Source organism: Accipiter gentilis, chromosome 26 (assembly GCF_929443795.1).
Source record: "Accipiter gentilis chromosome 26, bAccGen1.1, whole genome shotgun sequence".
In the NCBI taxonomy this organism is placed as follows: Eukaryota; Metazoa; Chordata; class Aves; order Accipitriformes; family Accipitridae; genus Astur; species Astur gentilis.
The window spans coordinates 18962370-18985919 of NC_064905.1; the positions used below are offsets into that span (position 1 = coordinate 18962370).

Sequence of the window (23550 nt, forward strand, 5' to 3'; positions counted from 1 at the left end):
CAGAAGAAAAACTACCAGCATATTTCTCAGCCAGAGCAACCATAACAACTGGGGGTTTTTGTATTTTGCACTTGAGACACTTTTTCTTTTTTTTTTTTTTGCCTCATAATTCTGGGTGCCACCAAGGTAATAACTGCCCAGGGAGTGAGTATAAAGCCCTGATGGGGTGAATAAGTGCTGTCAGCATCATGGCATGGAGCGCTGAGCTCCAGCTGTCGGCGAAGGAGGCTGAGCATCCAGCTGGAAGGATGCGCGTGGCTGCCCTGTGCTCCCTGAAGTGCCTGACAGTGACTGCTCATGAAAGCACAGCCGAAAAATTATGAAAGGCCAGGCTCAGAGAGGAGAAACGCTTTGCCATTCCACTTGAGTAACTATTAGACCTCTTAATACTGATCCGGCCAAATCTGACCTCCCTCCATCCCAGTGCTCAGGTGGTTAAACTGTGCCATCAGGCAATTCAAACCAAACAAAAACCCAAACAAGCATTATCATCACTTGTCATATTTATATTTTTGATTTTATTTTTAATTTTTATTAAAAAAACAACCATTATTAAAAGTGAATCATTTACTGGAAGGCTTCAGCCAGGGAGAACTCTCGTTTCAATCTCGTGAACAAAACACAGCACAGTTAAAACCCAAAGGCATAAACAAAACCCAATAAAAAAAAAAAAAACACAACAGTTCAAACCATAGCTTATAATTATGCAGTTTCTTCAATGTCAATAGAGAGGCTTTTGTTAAAAGCCTTCAATTCAGAATTTCATGGAAGAATTTTAAAACACAGGGGAAGAAGGAAGCACATGCTTGTTTAAAAAAAAAAAAAAAGCAGGAAAAACAATTGCTTGGGTGATAGTTAATTAATTCAACAAATTTACTTCCTCCAAAGTAATCGCTGTTCATCCAGCCATACAGTTGGCCCTGGGCGATGTATTTGCTCAGAAAGCTGAACATATCCAATTCCTGCCAAGTCTTTCTGGCCAAAATTTCCCAATTCTGGCACTGGTTTTGAGGGGGGGTTCAGTGAGATCATACCTGGCTCCCTGCTTTGGGAGCCTGGAGTTTGCAGTGCCAGTAGGTACCACTGGGAGCCTGGAAAAGAGGTTTTAATTCAGCCCCTTTCAGTCTCCCGCAGTGAGACAGCACCAAGGCGAGCTCTAAGCATCTCTCTGAGCTCCTGAACCAGGGCGGAATACAGCACCTGCCCTGGTACACACGTATCAAGCCCAAAACTGGCTATGTTAAAAATTGCAAATTAGTGACTACTTTGTAAAACACAAAACAAAACAAAACCAAAACCTATCCTCAGTGTGGGAACTTTAAGGTCAAACCCAGATAAAAATGGTATTAAAATATATACATATATCTATGGCTTTTCCTTTTTCCTATCCATTTCATTGGAAGCAAAAATAAATTTAAGGGTGATATTTGGTTTTTAAAAACAATTCTGTCCTTCTCTTTAGCCGTCAGCCGGAGTGGATGGGATGGAGGTGCTGACTGCGGTTGCTCACGATGCAGCTCAGAATCCGCCCGAGTTCTCCTTCATCCTTGCTAGTAACCGGGAGTAGACGGGTGCTGCAAGGAGAAGACCGAGTTGGGTGGGACAGACACACAGCATCTCCCTGTCCCTTCCCCTCCCAGTTATGCTACATCTTGCTTGCTTGCAAGACAACAGAATAAACCTCTCCTTAAGGGACAGGGACATACAATGGAAATTAGAAACAAGCTAGAGAAGTTATTTACCTAGTCGAGGATTTCTCTGAGAAACCTGCATGGAAAGAAAATATGAGGTTTGCATAAATGCAGCAAATCTCCAACAGCTATAAGAACAGTTTGCATGCCAATATATTTATCCTAGTCTCCAAAAACTATGGATGACTGACTCCTCAGTACCATATACATTATTGGAGGTTGACACATATCGTACCTTGCCAAGGGTACATTCACAGTGCGCTGCAAACTGTAGGCTTCATGTTGCAAAATCTATTACTTCTTATACAGTTAAATCATATAAGAAGAGAGGATTGGTCATTCCATGAAACACATATACTCACTCTCTTTGGAAGTAAAAATCTGAATGTGACATTTTCTTCCAGTCATTATTACCAAAATATAATTTCAGTAGTTCTACAGCGAGAGGTTTTTTTGTCTTTTACCTTGGATAACGCAGATGCCTGTTTGAAGATTTCTAATGCGGGATCTGCAGGCTCGTCACCTCTTTCTTGCGGCCTTGAAGCTAAGGTGGGACAAAGATAGCATTGAAATACTCTTCAAAGCACACAGGCTGCTTCCTTCCATTACTTTGTGTAGAAAATCCCATAACAGACTAATCCTCCTCAATAAACTGAAGCAATTGCCATGTGTCACCACTCCCTCCCAAAGCAGCTCTGCTGTAATGGTGTGGCTCTAGGTATTTCTAACCACACACCTACCCTGTGGCTGTAAGACAGAATTCACGGCATAAATCACGCCATTTGTGGCCATGATATCGCTTTCAGCAACAGGCTCCTTGTTGACGTGTATTACGTTGTTTTTCTGTTCAGGGAAAGAAAAAAATTTTTAAAAAGTAGGAAACGAGAAACTTTTGTCATCAGTGGTTTCTAATTTTATTTAAAAAGCCCTCACTCTGCATTCATTCATTCATTTACTGGATGGCTGTAGGTGTTTTCATCCCTCTTGCCAATTAAGGAGAACATAAAAACAAATTATAGCCTGAGCAGTTTGTCCTGGAGGGGCTGGCAGGCTTTGGAGCACGGACTTTCTCGCTGGCTGGCTGGGAATGCCGTCCCGCGGCAGCAGAGCACATCCACCAGCTCGCTGGAGGCAGCAGGCGCCGCTGCTCGTGCCAAGAGGGACGGCTGCGGAGGTGGCATCAGGAGAGGGCAGGTCAGGACTGGGCACGGGAAGAGTCCAGCACACAGGTTGGCCAACTCAATGCCCTTGGTAACACTGGCCTTTCCATTTTTGTCCTGCCTTTTTGTCCTTATGCACAGAGTGGGTCTTGAGTTATTCATTTTCTGAAATATATTTTTGTCATCAGTAGAAGATCCTACATTTTCTTAATGTAGCGGAGAATTCTTAAATGAAATTATACATCTAAATAAATCCTGCTGTGTTAAGGGAGCCCATGCAGAGATCATTTTCCTTACACTGAAAAAGATGTGTTTGCTGAACAAGCTATTAATTTAATTTATTTATGCTTTTTCTCCCATGACTCAGGGTTAAATTTATAACAGCTCCTGGAATTCGTTTACAATTGGTGTGGGGAGAAAGCTGAAGCAAACCACATTTCAAGACTGCCAACTTGTTGAATCGAACACATGGCAACAGTCCCTCCGCTACAGCCCAGGAAACACTGTTTGGTGGGTCTGTGGGCACGTTTAGAAGAGGTTCCCACACCATCCAAATGAGCAAAGACATACTTTGGTCCTCGACACGGACAGCTAAACACAGCCCACAGCCCTGACGACCATGAAACCCCATCCAAGGTGACTCACCGTGCTGACTTCCAGTTTATCTCCCTGCATGGACTTCAGCCTCACCAGGGCACTGACTGCGCCGCTCACCAGGATCTCATCAGCCACGTGGAACTTGAGGATGTTGGCAAGCTCCTTGGCATTCCCTGGGGGAAGATAACATTTACATTTGCAAAACAGCAGCAGCGCTTGCTTCCCGTATTTCATGCGTTGGAATGAAATTACATGGAAGATACCATAATTTCCTGAAAGTGCAAGGAAACAGTGTAAAATTGAAAAGACCCAGCAGAAGGAACTTGGTTGGAGCTGGCTGGGACATTGAGGCCATTCCTGCCCAGGCTGGTCAGGGTCCCAGCAAGTCCAGAAGGACACTCTCCCAGTGTCCCACCTTGGTACATACCAATAAATCCCTATATCTCTTGGTTTTTCAGTCCCTCATTCTCTCACTTTGCACAGCATGAACCTGCTTCTGTTGCTGCTTTCACTTCCCAAGGAAGTCGGGGGGGGGGGGGGGGGGGAGACCTATGTGAAATAAGGAAGCAGACAGAGCACTCCGATATTTGCAAATGTCAAAACTTTTGCCAACGCCAGTGTCACTTGGCAATAATCTTCATGGCTGAAACTGCAGGATTCCTGGGTGGGAAGGGGAAAAGTGCAGGAGAAATGTCACTAATGGCTCACAGATTGCTGGCCTGATCCCCACCCCACTGAGTCTCTACTCATCTAACCATGCTTTGAAACAGATTTTAGGAAGGTAAGAAGCTTCCCCTTCACCATCTATTTTCCAGAAGAGGCAGTGACACGCGCAGCACGGGCCAGCAGCCCCTCTCCATCTTCTCCTTTAGAGGATGCAGTGTCACTGCCAAAACCCACAGAGAACCGATGGGGAACTGCTAGTGCAAAAGATGGCCTCCATCTACAAAACCAGAGTAGCAAGGTTGCTTCAAAACAAAACCTTCAGCAAGGGGGACTTTTTCTTTCAATGCTCGTATCTGAATACACTGTGAGCTTTTTTTCCATTACAGTTTTTCTAGGGTAGCCACAGTTCACACTGCATGTCCTCACCAGCATGATTCACCACTTCATCAGAAGCGTAAGCTAAATATTTGCGTGAAAAAAGAACAACATCTGAAGTGTCCGCATCTGGGATACCTCATTCCTGCAGCCGTTTACAATAGCTGCAAAACAGTTCTGAAATATTTATATATTAAGCACTAGACTGGATGTGCAGTCTGATATTACCAGGTCCTCATCCCTGCACTTAAAAGGATAACCAGCTACCATGGGCAGATGCTTCCCAAATTATGATGTCAATGTTTGGTTGGACTTTAATGACGAGAAGACATTACCCTCAAATACTTGACATTGTTTCCAACCACAGCCGGTTTTCGACATGAACAAAATAAAAGATCGTGCTGCTTATCCAGAAGAACGTTATTAAACATTCCCATGCTTTTTTTCCACACCCAGCCTGCATGCCTGTGCTTTTCAGGATATTGGTCTCCGTCTCTGCTAGACTGGAATATTTGTTGTCTACTCAGAATCAGGCTGGACTTCCTGCTTTGTTCATGTACACATAGATGGAGCAACAGCTCCATCCTTTTTCTTAAATTTCATACAGTGTAACTTGAGGCGGAATGTGGACCATGTTTTCTATTTGCAGAACTTACTTTAGACACCCTGATCCTATGTGATTGACAGCCACATTCTCATTTCTTTCATCCCTGAGAAAGCAGAGACCCTCATTGGTTTCTCTAGAAACACCTTGGAGTTATCTTGCTTACACCACCCAGCACAGGCAAATTAGAGTCATAGTAAGTTTGCAGCACACACTACAACCAAGTCTTCCAAGCACAAGAAAGTATAAAGCCATGCCCACACTTTGTGTGAGAGTTCAGTGCCACATTCTGCATCCTCAGCTTTCTGCTGGATAGGACTTAATCCAAATCGGTTGTGTAGGAAGCTTGTGCTTCCAACAGACAGGGTCAAGGAATGAGATATGGCAGAGAAACTTAGCCATTCCTTCCTGTATTACACCAATAACACACAGCAGCTGTTCATCTAAACACTAAAAATGCTCACCCATTAGTTTGTTCAGTTCCCCTTGGGGCATGGCTCGGAAAGCTTCGTTTGTCGGAGCAAACACTGTGAAGGTACCCGGCCTGTTCAAGTTCTCCGTTAGACCTGCAGACTGGATTGCAGCTACCAATGTACTGCAAAACAAACATACGTAAAATGCTTCATTATAAACTACTTCTGCTGGCCTTTGAGCAACTGCATGTTGCGTTCAAAAGACAGCTGTGGAGTTACAATTGCAAAATCCTGCTGGGGTCCAGCAAATCAGTTAACCAAAGAGTTGATTAGGTAGGAAATGAGCTTGTGAGGTCCAACCAGAACATCTGAGAAATGGGAAAGCAATCTGGGAATGCTGACTCCTTGGGTACCAAATCGTAGTGAGGAGACAGAGAGGTCTGGCCACAGCGGCTCTGCTGGGCAGAGGTGGCTTCAGAGCCAGCTTCTTACTGTGTGAAGGGGGACCACACACTCTTGGCTCACAATTCATTGAAGGGTTTTTTGAAGTCTCACTCCCTATAATTTAGGGATGAGACCATGGTTTTGGATGCTCTTTCTATGTTAAAAAAATTTATATCTAGTCATGACTACAACTCGTAATACATAGAAACTCCTTTGGCAGCTCTTCTGCTCCTAACTAGCACTTAGGAAGATCAGAAAGGTCACCTGAAGCGATGGTCTGCCTTGAGAACATCCATCACTGAGCCAGACGGTGGAGTCAACATTTTGTCCACGCTAAACAGGGTCCCAAACCTTCCTCTCTTGTCATGGGCAGCAATGCAGGCATTTTCAATGCAAAGGTTCTGCAAACAAAATTGCAGAAAAAAAGACTGCATTAGCATGTGCTTCAAAAAAGAGATTGTTAGACTTTCCACAACGTTCAGTTACACTTTTTACATGATAGCCATAACATTACAGCCATCGAGCATCATTCAGCCATATAGAGCACTGCACACTGCAAGAACTTACATTGCGGTACACAAAAACTCTCAGTTCCTTGTCACCCAGAGTCTGTAGTTTCTGTCCATGGTAAAGATATTTAGAGGAGAGCTGGTCTCTAATAATGTGGTTCAGAAGCAAGTTTTTCATGTTGCTGTCAACCACGGGGAGTCCATCTGCAGCAAAAAGTTTGGAAAGAACCAGTGATTCACTTAAAATGACCACTGAGACACTAAAGAGTCCAAATACAGAGTGTTACCCACTCCAGTTTTTAATTGTAAAGCTAGATGCCACTGCCTAGAGCTGAGGCATTTGAGGGAGGATACTTGTGCACTGAAACTTGGCTGAAGACTGTTTGAAGGAGATCGGTGGCCCAAACTGATGGAAGAAAGGGATTTACTCCCCAGTTTACCTTTGAAGACATCATTCACTGGGGCAAGGAGGGTCACTCGCTCACTGCCAGTTAGATGAGAACTGAGACCAGCTTGTCTGAAAAAGTCCATAGACTTGGAAACTTCAGATTCTTGTGCCAACTCAAACAGAGTCTTAGCTGAAAAGAAAAGCCACACATAGTAACCTTGCGTTAAAGGCAATCCACCCATCACCACAAAATACCTACACCCTCTAAATCCAGTATTTGCTTGGCAAAACAGACAAAAGAAAGGCAACAGAAAGAAAGACGCAGAGAGGCACCAGTACCCGAGTCTGGGATCAGCAGCTCATTAACAAAATGTACAACGCCGTTGGTTGCCAGGACATCTTTGTTGGCAATGATGGGCTTTCCATTGAGGGTCAGCTCTTCCCCACTGCAGCCCACGTCCAGGGTGGTTCCTTCGAGAGTCTCCATCGTCAGGCCAGCGATGATGGCCTCGGCACACATGGCTGATTTCAGGATGTGGTGGTTCAGCAGGTCTGTAAGAGAGGCAAGCGTCTCAGTGAGCTGCAAAAATCAGCTATGAAATTATTGCAGCTTTTAGGGATCCTGGTCAATGGCAAGGGCCTCCTGTACTGTACTGTATGGAGTTGCACTCGAAAAGATGCGCGGTCATTTTAAACCGTGCTGATTTTAATTCAGCAGCCTGTGAAATGAAGTGCCTAAAAAGATCTGGTTTTATACACTTTTGCCAACTTCAAAAGGTTTCGAGTGGTTATTTGACTCATTTGTCAGGGCAAGTTACCTTGATTAGATACTAGTTTTCTTGCATCTTGCTGGACTGATAGAAATCACCATCACATACAGGAGTGCTAAAGGAAAACTCGGAAAAGGGACTGCTTCAGCTCCCTCCTCCATATCTGGATACCGCTGTCTCTGCCATGTCCACACGTCTACCATATCTACATCCAAAGAAGTCTGGGCTGTCCAGTTTAAAAAGCTGGAGTCTGTCAAATCTGTTTACTGCAGCTGTTGTCAGAGTGTATCAAGGAGCCATTCAGACGTCCTTGAGAAGGAATTTAGATGAACTGAAAAATACCCTTCAGTCTCTCAATGGGCTCAGTAAACAAGCACTTACCCCTCAGGGCTTCTGGATCCCCCAGGATCCTGTTCAGTGTTTCTCGTGGGATCTTCTCAAAGGCTTCGTTGGTTGGAGCCAAGAGCGTGTACTGGCCTTCGCTTTCCAGCAAGCTGTTGAGGTCAGAAGCAGCCACAGCAGCCTTCAGAGAAATGAGGAGAGAGGGTAAAACACATCCAGCCAGAATACAAAGGTCAGCAACTTTGTCCAGGCACACACTAAGGGCCAGATTTATTAAGGCTTTTATAATTTCAGAGGACTCACAAAAAATCCTGAATAGCTTCTTTCAGCACTTTGGTCCCTTTATAAATTTGACCCGGCCCGATGGTTCTCTTGTGCTCCAGAAATTTGAGTACAAGAGCCCTTTTTTGGCAAGACTGAGAGCTAGTTTGAATACCCTGATATGCCTGGAAAGGGCCACAGTAGTTCCAGTGAATAAGGCAGATCAGAACCCACAGCTGGCTAACTGCAAATCCCCTGTGCTTTTTAAGTTATTCCTTAACTTGGCAAATACCAAGGCAAATAAATTGGTACTCATCAAATCTGAACAGTTAATATCTCCTAAGGCTAAGACTCCTACAGAAGAGCGAGGAGACAGACCTAGTCTACGTCTCTTTACCGACAGCAAGAGCAGTGTGACAATTATTCTCATAAACCCCTACTTGTGCTGATATCAAACACTTCTCTTCCTAAAGCAAAATAAGCTATATTGGTAGAAGGATTTTATCAGCGGCTTTAGAGTCACAGCACCGCGGCACTGGCAAGCTCTTCAAGACAATTCACCGGGAGTGGGATGACGGAACACCTTTAAGGAGCCCTGGAGCACACGTGGGTTGGACTCACCCGAAGAGTTTCCAGGCTTTCCTCAGTCTCAATGATGTGCTGAATGCTGTTCGTAGTGGTGGCGATGACTTTGTCGATGACATGAACCACTCCGTTGGTGGCGTGGTGGTCAGCTTTCAATAGCCTGGCACAGTTCACAGTCACAATCTGCAGAGGGAAAGAGCCACGGGGCGTTACGGGCACTAAAACAAGAAGGTGAAGCAGCCTCTGCTGGTTTTCTATTTCAAACGCAGCGAGTGCTGTAATATTGAATCAGCAGGAACAGAAAAGCGGTTTCCTAAAAAAACCACCCAAAGAATGAGAATGCTCTATCAAGAATGTTTGAAACATTCCATGTTTAAAGAACTTGGAAAATAATCAGTGCTTTTGTCTACCCTGCATCATCAAGACTAGGAAAACACACAAGAACCAATACTTAGGCAAGGATACAGCAATGTGGGCAACTTCTCTGCAACAGCATCGATGAAACTATCTGCTTAGAAATATTCTTTTCAAGCTCCTTCTAAATATGTATCCTAAATCAATAGTTGTCAGCCTAAGCATTACGGAGTCCTGGAGGTCCAAGGACAGTGTAGGAGGTGCAAGGCAGCAGAAAAGCAAGCCCGCTCTGGGTAGGTTTAATACAAAAGTCTTACCCCATTGGGATAGTGGTGAATCTGGATAGGCAGGTCCTGGTACATTGAGTTAAGCGTTGTTCCATGTTTCAGATCGTCCGTGAGGACCCGTTTGTTCACCATGTGGTAGCGAAGGGCATTGAGCAGCTCAATGTTAACATTACTGACTAAGGAATCCAGAGTTTCCTGAAAATCAGAAAAATTCATTTTGCAGTGCTGAGTGCAATTAAGCCGGTTGTTAGCGAGAGCCAGGAGGTCTGGCTGCATCCAAGGTGCTTCCAAAGCGTGTGTACGTGTGTATTAAGTGACGTATTCAGCCTTAAGCCATCTGTGCAAATTAAGAGCTCTAACTTTCATAAATCTTTAGCTCTTGCCTTACAACAGCAGCTAGCAGCTCTGGCACCCCAGTCCTTGGCAGACGAAGGGACGATGGCAGCAAGCTCCAGCGTGGGATTACTGAATCGAAATGAGCAGTAAGGCAACAAAAGGCATCACTCAGGGCCAAGGACAAATACATCAGGAGACCTTCCCCAACAGCATCATCCCTGCAAGGGGCTCTGCCGGTGCAGGTTTGGGGTAGAGGTTTCATAGTGGGGATGGCCAAAAAGATGCCTCCTCCCTGCCCCAGTAGTTGTTCTTACATACTTATGGACAAGTGATTTAAATGTGGGATGTAACTGGATAGGAGTTGTACTGGCGGGACTCTCCCCTCTTCACAGAGATGCTCCGTAAGGATGGGAGCACCAGCAGGACAGCAGTGACAATTTCAGGAGTGGAAATGCCACAAGACACAGAGTGAGAAAATCAAAACCAATGTAAAGGAAATCTATATATAATTGAGCAGAGGAACACACTGATGCAGGAAGGCTGAAGGTTTACCGAGGCTCCAGTTGGGACTGGCTACTTGTGAAAATTACTGAGAATAACCAGAGCAGTAAAGTAATGGTCAACAAGAAAAACCAAAAGGGATGGAAAGTCTCTTGCTGTGGGTCTAAACGCAATCTCTAGTGGTAAGGGGCAGGGAAAACTGAATGAGGTGATTTCTACAACCACCTGCAGGAGAGCATCCACATCTCTCTAGTGTTGGGCTCTTTCAGAAAAAAAGCTCTGGAGCTGATGGACCAGTACAGTGGTTCCCATCTTGGAAATTCAGTCCTTCCTGTATCAGGTCTGTGCCTATTCTGCCAGAAGAGCTGGATCTCCACTAAAGAAATCCAGAGGAAGAGGAGAACGAAGAGGAATTATATCTTACAGCAGGCAAGGACGCCCAGGCCTCATTACTTGGGGCAAAAATTGTAAAACTTCCAGGTCCTTCGATTTCTGGCCTTAGGTTAGACCGGTCGGAGTAGAGCTGCGTGGTGGCAGAGCCAACAACTCCCAGGGTTTCGTAGATGTTTGAAAGTGGCAGCGCTGAAAGAAGAGAAGGTTATGTTCCCAACACATCATTCATCCTTCCCACACTGCACTGAACTAAAGGAGAGCTGCTGGTGAGAACGCTTGGGGAAATGAAGCATGTCAGGGAACTTGTAGCTGTTCGTTAATTAGATAATAAATAATCATAGCCTGACAGCTCTAGCCTCAATTACAGCAATGTAATCCAGGATCTACTGCATCTCTGCAGGTTTAAATGGAGTTACTCTGGATTTCCATGGATCTGAATTGAGACAAGCAAAGATATTTGTTGCTTTCACCCAGTCCTTGTTTGTACTCAGGCTTTTGGTGCTCGGAGCTGGCAGCTCGCCGCTGCTCTTGGTCTCTGCTGACCCATCTGCACCAGCCCACATGATTAACAGGGCGGCATCAAACTTTTGTGGAAGGAAGCATTCAGAAAGCAAAAGCAGAATATGTCTTTCTTCAATAAACCCGGCTAATTCCCTCCCAATCCCCACCAGTGGCTGAACTGTATTTTCTCCTAAATGCAATTTTGCTAACCTCATGCTTGCCAAAATAAAAATGAGCAGAGATTGGCAGAGCTGTCTGCTACTCTATCATTCCTTTGTATTGCATTTCCAATACAGCTATATTACTTGTTGGAATAAGTAGTTCCCTATGGCTCTCCCATGCTTGATTAAGTTTAATTATATCCAAGGTTTTAAGTTGTCTGGAACATTTTGCATGCTTTGGAGCTGATCTGGTGCTCCACTGGTGCTCTGCTGAGTCCATTTTTTGACTTGTTCATGGCAATATTGTGCACAAATTGCAAAAATCAAATCCACTTTGAGTAATTTTATAACATTTCCCTTTACTAGGCAGCTGTACAATTTTAAGAAGTCTAAAAAATGTCAAACATATTTTTACCAGCTGGGCAGCCTTTTTCTCCAGGAACTTTTTCATATCCAGGACAGCACTCATAACTGATTACTCTGGAATAAGAGATGGATACAGCAGATTAACTGATGGCGTCTCACTGCTTTTTCTCTATTTGCTATAGCTTTGTGTCCATCCATATTTGGAGATGTTTCTAAGCAGACTCTTCATTAGAAATATAGACTTGAGCAAAAGACAAACCACAATTTTTATCTCCTTCAGGGCTGCATGTTGCCAATTTCCCCACCGAACAAAAGCAGACACGATTTCTTTTCAAAACCACACTTTCCAGGAGACTTTGTACAAACAGTGGATGGAAACCAATGCCACGGTCCCAACAGATAAACCATGCAAGACACCGCAAGTGCCGGTTCATTTGGGCGCATTTCCCACGGGATTTAGGGATCTCTCTGGCTGACTGCTGCTGTCACATCTGATCACTCTTTGGGCAACACGCTGCAACTCCAGTACGGCTGCTTTGCCAAATGAGCCAAGCATTTCCCCTTCATTTCACCCCATTCTTGTCCACCACCAGAATTGATTTGCTTACCTATGGCAAAATCCACAAGACCAGACTCGGAGGGGAAGGAGCATCCCTGGTCTTGGATGCTCTGGAAGAAGGGCTTGGGATAAGCCCTGCAAGGACAAACTTCACCGGTGGTGGCACGTGCATCCATGGGCACCCCGGGCTGTACCGCAGCACACCCATCTTTGCTAACACCGGGTACGTCCGTGCGAACACCCTCAGAGCAGCATATCCTTCTGGCTGGCAGCAAACTGCTGCTCTGATTAACCACTGTCCCCCAGTAAACCCAAAGGGGTCAGAGACCCCAGTCTGGGGACTCGGGGCTGTCCTGCAGATTTGCAGACCCTAAATAAGCAAAAGCTGCCTGTATGCTGTGTCCATCGTCTGCAGCTCAAGGGGAAATAAAAGTCATCTGATTCTCAGAGCTGGCCATTCGAGCGAACATGTTTTGATATTAATGGGATGGGTGGGAGGAAGGAAAAAAAAAAAAAATAAAAATCCAGAAGTTGCTCGTTTATTTTTCACAAGGGATTCTTTCACCTATTGCTCTTATGCTTGGTGTGAAAGGAGCAAGGCCATCTGATCGATGGGCTAAGGCAGTGAGGGAATAGGTGTTCCTCCCAAAGACGAGCCTTTCCTCTGTGCTCCCGGTTGGATTTGAGACAAGTCGGATGCTGTATCGCTGAGCCTCAGCACACTCACTCAAAGAGAAAGGAAAATCCTCAAGCTTCAGGTATTTGTCATCATTTTAACACTGTTAACAAACAGTGGAAATGCCTGGGGTTTAAGAGGGAATTCTTCAGGGTAATTAAGAGCCAGTAAGTGAAACAAATACCTGCTTTTCTGTGACAGAAGCAAATAAATTCTGTGTCACGGTTTCCTAAGAGAATTACAAAGCAAACCCAGACTGATTGTCTAGACATTATATATTCCATGTGGGAAAGAGTTTGCCTAAAGCAATCCCTTCCTTTGACTACTGGAGATCTTAACACCCTGCTGCTCCGCTTTCCCCAGCCCCCCCGTCTTGCGTTCATTAGAAACACACACTTTCTCGCCCCGCCGCTTCCCTCCCCTACCTCCGATTTTTCTTTTTTTCACCCTAGAAACTAAATCCAGTCTAGACAGTTCCCTCGGTTCAGACCTGTAATCAAAGACGAAGAGCTGATTAAAGAGAAATCATTCCAAAGTTCAGCATAAATAATTCCTGAGTGCTGACGTAGGCCTTAAAAGGCTTATTTATAGATCGATCGGAGATTAATGAGCTGTGACGAAGGGGCAGGTCGCTGATGCACACAGCCTGCAGCGCGCGGGGCTCGCCGGCTCGGGGCTGCCCCGGCACCAGGCGCCTGCCGGGAGCGGAGAGCGCTGGGAAGGGATGGAGGAACCGCGCTGCCTGCTTTTCGGCGGGTTTGTGGGCATCTCCAGCACCAACCCACAAGGGGAAGCCAATGGCAAGAAGCACCGAGGCCGGTAATGGGGCCAGGTCCAGCCGTGCAGGGGCTCCTTCAAGCCCCCCGTGTCACTCGCCCACTGAAGGTGACCTACCAGCATCATCTGGTAGGCATTTTGCATGCCAGCATTTTGAGTCGAGTACCAGAAAACTTCTGCAAAGGGCCAGGTGAACGCAGAGCTGCTCGGCCAAGTGTTTGCACCTACAAGGAGTCAGAGATTGGGATTGTAAAAAAAAATAAACCACCAAACTTCAGCTTCAGCCCTCACGTGGCTGGTGGACTTGGTGGAAGCACAAGCCCACCCAGCCCACCCAAAGGCACCGTTCGAGGGGTCGCTTGGGGCTGGGCACAGGGCAATCTCCCAGCTGGTCCTGCAGCCACCTCCGGCCCTCGGGGACAAGCAGCACGGCCGTGGCTGAAGGCTGCTCTGCCTCACTTGCAGGACCCTGCACCTCGATGCTACGGTCCCCTACGCATCCATAAAAGAGGAAGGCTGCTCCTTTGACATCTCCTCTTCCAGTTGGGTGGGAGCCACAGCTTGCTGCCCGCGGAGGAGTATTTCTCTTACGCCAACAGGGGCAAACAGCTCACGGGAGAAAACATCGAACACCTCCTGGCCACCGCACCGCACGGTGGGTTCTGCACAAAAGCCTTCGGAGTTGCCAAGTCCATCCCTATTTCTGGTGTCTGCTCAGCGGCTACAGACCACTACGCTGGGACATGACGGATGCCAGCGATGTGGGTTAAATAAGCAATACCCTCATACAAAGAGCATTTGTCATCCACTCCGCAACGCTTCTGACCACAATTTCCTGACCTCCTCTTTGAGTAATTTTGAGTCAAATCTATAGGTTTGCAGCCTCTGGTTTGGAAACACTCTATTTCTTAAATGTCTATCTGCCTCTGACTGCAGAAGCAAGGTCCCTGGCTTTTATTAGTCATTGTTTCACTGCTGTTGCATTCTTAAGATCTGAAATTAAGTTTTAAGTGCATTTTTCAAGGTAATAAAAATAAGCTTAGGCATATATTAGTGAATAAAGATCCATTTGTAATAATTTCCTGTAATAAAACCCATATGTTTTGTTTTTGTAAAATAAGTGCCAGAGAGTCTTTTTTTTTTTTTCCTGAACTGAGGAAAGCACATCAGACAAGAAAAGGAAAGTTAATTTAAAAGGAAAAAAAAAAAAGGAATGTATTAAGGGGCAACTTACTGCCACAAGTTATTTCTCCAAAAATAATCAAAAACCAAATTTATGTAAGTTTTCTTTTCATTCTCAAGACAAAGAGGTGTGTGGGGACACATTCGGTTGCAACCCCAATTCTGGAAGAATGAGTCCAGTGCATAAGGGAGGTAGAAAAATATGAAAAACACAGGCACAGCAATGAGAATATATTCTAAGTAAACTATTTCTTTGGCTTTGGAATAACCAACAGTGGAAAATTACCTAATTACCACAACAATCTTGTTTCAGTACTCATTAAAATCAAAGCAGTGTCAGACTCCTTGCCAACTGTCTTATCTCACTTCATCAGCAATGATAGAAAATGTACATAAATCCTCTATCTAATTTCTCCCTAACTGTGTGAGCCAATACTTTAGCAAAGAGAAGAAAAACAAAGACAAAAAAGAAAAAAAAAGCAGATAGAGGTAAGAGCCCTCTTCCGATGCACGAGTGGAAACTTCCATTGTGCACACCCAGCCCCAGCAGCGCAGTCCACCCCCGTGGACCAGAAGATGCTGCTCAAGCAGCAAGCCTGCAAAACCTCACCGTCAAGCCTCTACTTTACAGCCGTGACCTATTTGTTTCTGGTAAGAGCTATGGAGCAACTCAGCACTGGGCCCACCGCACCCCAGCACGACTGAGAACGCTCCCAGGCACGAGCCTGGAGCGGCGACCGAAAGGCGATGCACCTGGAGGCAAGATGAAAAGACCAGGCACATCCACGGGTTTTTTCCAGCTGGCTTTCCTTGCTGTTCCAGCCGCTCTGCATCTCCCGATGCAGGATGTGATCATCCAAGAAGGAGTGAAGTTATGCTACAGGCTCGCAGCAACTTTTCAGCTTTTCCTCACTCGGGGCTGAATTTCTCTGCTCTGAGTCAGCTCCGCAGGAGCTCAGCTTTGCTTCGCTCCAGTGCCTAGTCTCTCACTGACCTCCCTCCCTACTACCTGTTTGAAAGAGTGCTCAGAGCAGGAGAAGAAAAGAAATCAAAGCGGTCAAAACTTTCTTCCCAAAGCCAGGTATTTACACCTGCAACACGCATCCAACTTGTGGCACCACTGACCCTTTAAGCAAAGAAGGAGGATAACAGCCAGGTCAAATGTGAAGTAGGTGAGATGGGTCGAGCATCTCCTATCGCAGCACTGCTCTTCTCACCGGTGGGAAAAACCTTTTAGGAGGAGGAGGAGAGAAATCACCATGCTTATCCAGCCCCACCACCACCCCTGGGCTGATGGAGTGGGTCCCCCTGCCAATGGAAGGACCAAGCACACAGCATCGGGATAAGACTTCTGACTACGGATCCCAAGCAAAGGCTGGATCCACCAAGTTATGCTGACGAACATGCCAAATCCTGACTCTTTCTGGGATTTAAAGGTACCTGGTATTCTCAAAACCTCTCAGGGACCAGCTCAGTCCCACGCAATGGACCAGTTCCGAGGGTTCATGCTGAGCACTATTAACTCTGCCTACAGACGGATGCACTGAGTACAGCACAGCATCAGGCCCTGACACTGCCTTAAGAATTTGACTGCTGCAGCATAATGCATCGTGTCCTTTACGGCCCAAATGACTCCTGATTGCTTCCATACGCCAGGAACACCACATCCAGTGGGAGCCATCACCAGCAAACATTTGTAATCAGAGCTGTCCCAGGGTCCTCCGGAAAATGTGAGTCAAGGCACGTGTCTTTTGTTCTGCACAAGCACTGCTAAAGGGCAAAGTAGGGCCCAGGCTCAAAAATTACTAGGAAGAGAGAAGAAGACAATAACACCCTTGTGGAGATGATGCAAAGCAAAGATTAGTGAGCAAATTCCGTGTATAATGGAAACATTATCTCATAGGTTAACAAGCAGGTTAATGCTCTGTGTGCTTTTCTCTCAGCGATGCATCATTGGATTAGACACTTGGGTAAAAGCAGAGAAAATGAGGTTAGAAGAGATCACCCCGTCTCCTCAAATGAAATCATGAAATACTGCCAGATGCCAGTTGTTTCACCTCTTTCTGGAGATAAGCGGACGAGTCTGTCTCTGCCAAACACAGCTGCACACTTGGGTTACGTGAGGTTAGCTTCTCATTAGCTTCAGAGCTGAAGAAGTCCGTGGCTGGATCGCTTTGCCTTTCAGTGACTATAGCAGCAAAGCTATCCCACATCCACAGCTGAGTCATGTTTTCTTTGGAGACCTACTAAGCTACTCTGTTATCAGAAGAGGCAATGATGATAACGTATTGCCGTGCCATAATGTTGTCCATTTTACGTCAAAAAAGCCACCATTCGGCCAAGATGAGAGCCTGAACTCTGATCACCCAATTAAGTCTTCCCAGATTTGGTGGTTTTGTGGGACTGGGGACAGGGGAGGTTGGTTGGTTGTTTTTACACTAGTGCCTCTCCGTTTTTTTCTTTTTTTTTTTTTTTTTTTCCTGTAAAGACAATTGGACGTAAGGGAAACCACTATACATGCTCACTACATGGCACATCCTGCAATATATCCTCCTGAAGTACAGAATTTTCCTCTTTTAGACGAATTCATGGGTTGTGTGATGAAAGGCCAAAAGCCGTGCACAGAGACAACTCCTGTTTTGCCTCCCTCCTCATCATACCAGCCCCAGACACCTGAAATGAATCCCAATGGCCAGCCATCACAACTAAACCCATGAAGGCAACCAAAATAAAAGCCATATAGCTTACCACAGTTCAAGATCTCAAAGTCTGCTGTTGACTACAGAAACAGAAGTTATTTATTCTGCAGTAAAGAACAGCGTGTTCCTATAGATCTAATCACAATTTACATTGGGCCGTATCAGAAACGCAGGAGAGGATTTTCTGCTCTTTGTTCTTCTTGAGCTTGCAGATCCAGGACCAGACCTGGCCCACAGCTCTGCTCTCCACAGCCAGCCCCTTTGCACTGATACGGGGTAACATGGCAGCACGTGCTAAAGCGTGGGCCAGCAAATGTGTCTGAAAGCCCAGTTTGGCCTACACCAAGGAAAAAGATTCCCCGCTCCTGATCTACAGCCTGGCAGATAGTCAAGCATGCATACCCTTAATTATCTGCTGACTACATCTTTCAAAAGAATGTCCCGAGGCTGCTTACACAGATACTTTATGCAACAGCTACTTGAATATTATTGTTTGCAATTTTAGACGTGGAATTGGCCTGCAAGTCTAATTAACTTTCCTGGTGGAGTCATCAGCGAGTGTTGGCTAAAACTGACACTTCTTTCCCCTTATTTCTGTTTTCCCTTCCAAAGCAAACATGTGTAGATGAATTTTACGTTCTCTCCAATATCCATCAGCTCTGGATTGCCTTTTATTTCTCTTTTTTTGTGGTTTTTTTTTCTTTTTGAGTTGGGCAGCATTGAGCCTAGCATGGGGCAAGACACAGCTAAGTACTAGAAAACATCTGGTACACACTTCATTACAGCATTGAGAGCTCTGTAAGTATATATAGAAATGCAGTTAGAATAAACCATCAGGGTTTGTATTTACGTGGTACTTGCCATTCTTAACATCTAAGTGTTTTAGGATCATGTTTGCCAACTGAGAAAAACAAGTATTTCTTAGCAACTAAAAGGCTAAAACAATTCTCAACACGTATACACGTTAGGCCCACGCCACCGGCTCTGACATCCCATGTCTGTCACACCACCCGCTTCTCCCACCCAGCACCCACCTCCACAAGGGGGTCTTCAGGGAGACCCTGCCCGGCACTCGGGTACTTACGTTGACTTCCCACAGATCTTCCTCTGGTACCACTGCTTGCAGTTGGTGAAATATTTCCTGTTCGTGCCGATCAGCTTCTGCACCGCACACACGTTGGGGCTGCAGGGAACGACAAAGCAGAAGAGGGTCCGGTAAGCCTCCCTCCTTATGGTGCTGACCCCCAACGTGGAGCCAGACCCCACCTGACAGTGCCCGAAAAACCCTGCTGGGGTTGCAAAGGGAGGAAACTTTGAGAGCTGCAAGTCAATTTGCTCCAGCTGAGTGGATAATGACTGTCATGAAGTGGAGGAAGCAGTGAAAGAGATCTCTTTTCACTCTACCAGGGTATCTTTTTTCTTCACTGAGTGCAAAATCTTGACCTTTTTCCATGTTCCCCCTCTGACCAAAAAATAAAGGAATTAAGTTAAAAATAATACTTTGGTCAGTATTTCCATCATGAACAGCTACTTACAATTTAGGATCCCAGCTAAAACCTGATAAAGTTATGCAATAATTCAAATCCTTCCAAAAAACCCCATTATTTTATTGCTTAGGACAAAGGACAGATATTTATCAGCCTATGGACCGACTTGCACCAAAACCAGAACAGGTATTTTTGCTGTATGACAGACTCAACCGATTCTGGACATGGATGCTGAGCCGCTGATGGGGAAAGTGAGCAGTGGGACTGCCCGTTCCAGTGTCAACCCACCAGGAATGACGGCACAGGCTGAGAGTGGCTCCATCAGCCCATAAGGTACCGAGAGCTCCTTCTCAACCAGAAAAGCAGACGGTTCGCCTTACACATGTGATTAACCCTACTGAGAGCGGACTGCAGCCTTTCAGCTTTCTAAGAAGTGGTATCACTGCGAGCAAAGATGTGGTCAAACCGGAGCTGGGAGTTTACTCACTGCGGGTTTGGCCAGCACAGCATTTCCCCGCTCAGCCTGGCTCACCATCTCTGTGGTTCGTGGCCAGCAGCCCTGGCCACGGATGTGGGCAACACACGGTCAGTGCGTGAGATATAATTTATGGATCTGGGTTGCGAGGCCACTGACTGCCTCTGGGCTTGAGCCAGAGGTGTAGCAAACGCCCAAGCAGGCTGAGGATGCTCAACCCAAATGAGACTGGAGACCCAACACCATGCCCTGGTTGCGGCAGCGGCATCCAAATTATGGGCAGTATTGGCTGCCAGGCAGATGGAAGGAAAACAAATAATTAAGCAAAATACGTAATTCACCACTTCGGCCCATCAGAAGCGCTCCGCACTGTCCAAGGCAGAGTTTTCGTTTGCGCAAATAAAACTCCGGATGGGGCCTGGAGATGCTGTTGTGAAGGTCTTGTTGATCTGTTTAGGAACACAGACAGCAGCCTGTGTCCTGCTGGGTTTGACCGAGATGCTGCCCGCTCGCCTACCAAAATTAACAAAAGCAGAGTTTGCACCCTCACCGTCACCCAGTCTTCCTGCGGCCGTGCTTGCTTTTCACTGGCGTCCCAAATTCGTCTCTTTCCAAAACGGGCCAGCCTGCCCATCATTAGCATGAATTAATGTGAGGGTCTCCTATATGTTGGCTAACTCCAGCGCCAGTCTCAGCGGGAGCTTGGCTTGCCTTCAATGAGCCTTTGTTGATGGGGCTGCCGCAGGGCCCTGCGGAGGCAGGATCCGACCCTGCGCAGCCTTGGCACCTTGGTCCTGCCCCGAGGGGAAAGTGAGGGCCCGGGGGACCTGGGGGAATTAGGCTCACCGTTTACCCTCGTTACTGCCATATCCAGCAATGGTAGGTTGTTTCTGCATGAAGGCGTTTAATTCCCTTTCTATACATAAGGCAAGTGACAAGGAGAAAGAATCCACTGAAAAAAAAGTTAGAAATCGCAAAGCCAAACTTTCAGCTGGTGCAAACTGGCCCAGGCTCAGTAATTTCCACGCCAAATCATCGCTTAGAGAGACGTCTGTGCTCTCTGACTCAGCCCACCTCGGCTACCCCGGCCCCGCCGCGCCGAAATATGGTTCCAATTACATCGAAATTCCAAACCTTGCCTCGATTTCAGCGTCTGGCTGACGGCAGTGGACAATCCCTCTAATATTCGTCTTGACAAGCCTGGCTACTGAAGGACTTGTTTGATCATTTTCCCCGTATCCCCGGGGAAGAGCCTGCCAAGAAAACCCTTGCGCCGTCAGGACAGCGTCAAACCCGGCGCTGCCTCGCTCCCTCCTCCCTGCCTGGGACCGCAGCTCCGCAGGGCTGCCGCTCCCTCCGTGACTTATCGGGGAAAACTTCTTCCCAGTTTTTCCTCCGTGTGGAAAAATCCCCCCCCCCCCAGGGCCATGTTATCAATGATTCCCACAGGCAGGCTGTAGTAGCGGCTCCCCACGGTGCGTGTTCTGGTCCTTTGCCCAGTCTGGCTTAAAATGAATTTGTCAACACTCTCCCCTCTCCTCGTTGGAGTTCATCACCTCTGCCATGCCGTTCCCAGCCAGCCGCGCTGACTCGAGGATAAAACTGCCTATTGTTCCCCTTCAGCTGAAGCCTTCCACTTGGCAGGCAGCAGCTGGGAGCTGCTGGGGCAGGGGCTGCTCTTTGGGAAGGGACAGCGAAGAGCAGGACTTACCGTACGGCCCCAGCTACCTGCCATGACTATGTCCACGAAGCTCCCCAGCACCACGTCGTGCCCACAAAGCCGAGTGAGCTTGGGGAGAGAGCACCTAGGGTTTCATCTTCAAATGTTAATATTCCTTATCTACTTCTCAGCTCCTTTCCCAGACTTGAGCCGATTCACTTTTAAAAAAAAAGTTAATTAAGATGTACAAGTTTTGCTGCAGAGCCAAGTTCTGCCACCCAACTTGCTCTCAACTCAATAGGAGCATTGATGGTGGCGGGGGGATGCTCGCAGCAGAAAGGGTGGCAATCCTGGTTGCACATCCCTCCTGAGCTCCCTCCTGCAAGCAAAACAACACACCTCACACCCAAGACCCTTTGGGTTGGTTTTGTATCTCTTTGGCACGTCATTAGTCCATGTTCAAAATTCAGTTGATGTTTAAAAATTAGCTTGGTATAAATTGCTTTCTCCATCAGAAAGGGGCCAGTGAGCAAAGTGCTGTGGTCGGCTACCCCAGGTTTGTCTCAGTGTCACTTCATCTGGAAACGCGGGCATACTAATTCCTTGCATGTTCCAAAGATCTCAGACACCAGCATGGACTGCAATCACATCTTAACCCTGTGCCTCTATTGATTGTACAGGGTGTAACGGGGCTTCTCTCTGCAGAGATGAGTGCACTGATTTACACCAGGACTGCACTAACTTACCGAGTCTGAGCAAACTTCTGCCTCAGGGTTATCAGCACAATTGGATATTTGCTTAGTTTCAGATCATGTAGAGATGAAGAACAGGACTCGCTGTATTTGCATGTAAATCACTGTAATTCTTTCATTATTGAGATTTTACAAACAGACAGCAGCTCAGAATTTGTCTGTTGGAATCTGTACCTGATTACACATATAAACAGCATACCCTTTTCATAAATACTGACCTGGATCCCTGCCAGATAATGTATCAAATTGCAATATTTAAGTCTTGGGTTGTTTTAAAAGCATTTCGCAACCCTGCCTTCAGCAATGCTTTTAAATGGAAGCTACAGTTCAATCAATGTCACCACCCTGAGAGACAGAAGCCAGCTGAAAGGTCTGTCATCCCTTCACCCTTCCTAATTCCCAATAAATTTTAAAAACAGTAGGAACAACTCTTAACATTGGGTTAGTTTTCTACCTATCGATCAAGACTCAAAGTGCTCGGTCTATAATGTGTTGTCCATCTAGCAAAAGAAGTCTGCATGCATTTTTGGGGGCATATCCCTTATCTGGGAAGGTTTATGAGCAAGTGATTACTTCTGCCAAGAAAACTTTCAAGACTTACTGGGGGTTCCAGTCAAAGAGTAGGTTGCTGCTTACTCCACAGGGATGCTCCCCTGCCGCTGAACCAGTTTTCTTTCTTTTGCTATAAATTCATGAAAACGAGAATCCCTTCCACAAAATGTTTAACTGTTTGATATCTCTGTGTGTGTGTGCGTGTCCCCCTTTTTCCTTTCCACAACATGTTTAACTGTTTGAAATCTGGGGGGGGGTGGGGGGTGGGGGGTGTCCCTTTTTCCTTTCCACAAAATGTTTAACTGTTTGAAATCTGGGGGTGGGGGGGGGGGGGGTGTCCCTTTTTCCTTAACGGCGACAGACCGCTAAAGAATCACTGAGGGCTCTAAAAGGACATCTACAACGTTAAGCATCCTGAAAGAAAAGGAAGTTATCCGAAGAAGAGAGGGGGAAAAAAAAAAAAAAAAGTTACTGGAGGAAGAAAGCAAAACTCAATCATTCTCCCAGGAAAAAAGCATCCACCCGGAGCCTCCCCCGAGGGCAGGACCGAGCCGCTCCCCCCGGGATTTGTGCAAAAGTAGGAAAACAAAACCAAAAAAACCCCAACCCCCCAAAAAACACCCCAAAACCGCCGTTCCGGTCTCTCTTACCCGTGCTGCCGGCCGCGGAGCCGGCTGTGCTGCAGGACCTGCTGGTACGGGGACTTGGCGGCGGCGGCGAGACCCAGCGCCAGCGCCAGCAGCAGCGGCAGCGGCGGGTGCTCCATGGCCGGGAGTCGGACGGGACCGGGACGGCACCGGGACCGGTCTCCGGGAGCCCCGTTAAATGGGGGCGGCGGCGCCGGGGGCGGGGAGCGGCGGGAGCGGCCCCTGCGGGGGGAGCGGAGCCGCCGCCCGGCCCCGGCGGGAGGGGAGGGGAGAGGAGGGGAGGGGAGGGAAGGGAACCGTCCGCCCACCCATCCAGCCGTCCGTCTGTCCGGCCGTGGGTGCCCCGCAGCCTCCCGCGGGAGGGGGAAATGGGCCAGGGA

The 23550-nt window shown here is 46.8% G+C and overlaps 1 protein-coding gene across 2 annotated transcripts; it reads right to left on the bottom strand.

Moving 5' to 3' along the window:
- Window positions 1–497: 497 nt before the first annotated feature.
- TGFBI (transforming growth factor beta induced) lies at window positions 498–23326 on the bottom strand. Of its 2 annotated transcripts, none has more exons than XM_049829945.1 (17): window positions 23174–23326; window positions 18682–18780; window positions 11754–11818; window positions 10708–10865; window positions 9477–9641; window positions 8842–8988; window positions 7999–8140; window positions 7187–7399; window positions 6900–7037; window positions 6518–6663; window positions 6215–6351; window positions 5558–5688; window positions 3497–3621; window positions 2432–2534; window positions 2156–2235; window positions 1743–1767; window positions 498–1574 (listed from the first exon to the last, which is right to left on the bottom strand). In XM_049829945.1, the coding sequence occupies exons 1-17, from the start codon at window positions 23287–23289 to the stop codon at window positions 1519–1521; spliced, it is 2046 nt and encodes a 681-aa protein (XP_049685902.1). In that variant the 5' UTR covers window positions 23290–23326; the 3' UTR covers window positions 498–1518. The 2 variants fall into 2 exon arrangements, with proteins under 2 accessions (XP_049685902.1, XP_049685901.1); XM_049829944.1 differs by lacking the exon at window positions 23174–23326 and adding an exon at window positions 19901–20596.
- Between the last annotated feature and the right edge of the window lie 224 nt (window positions 23327–23550).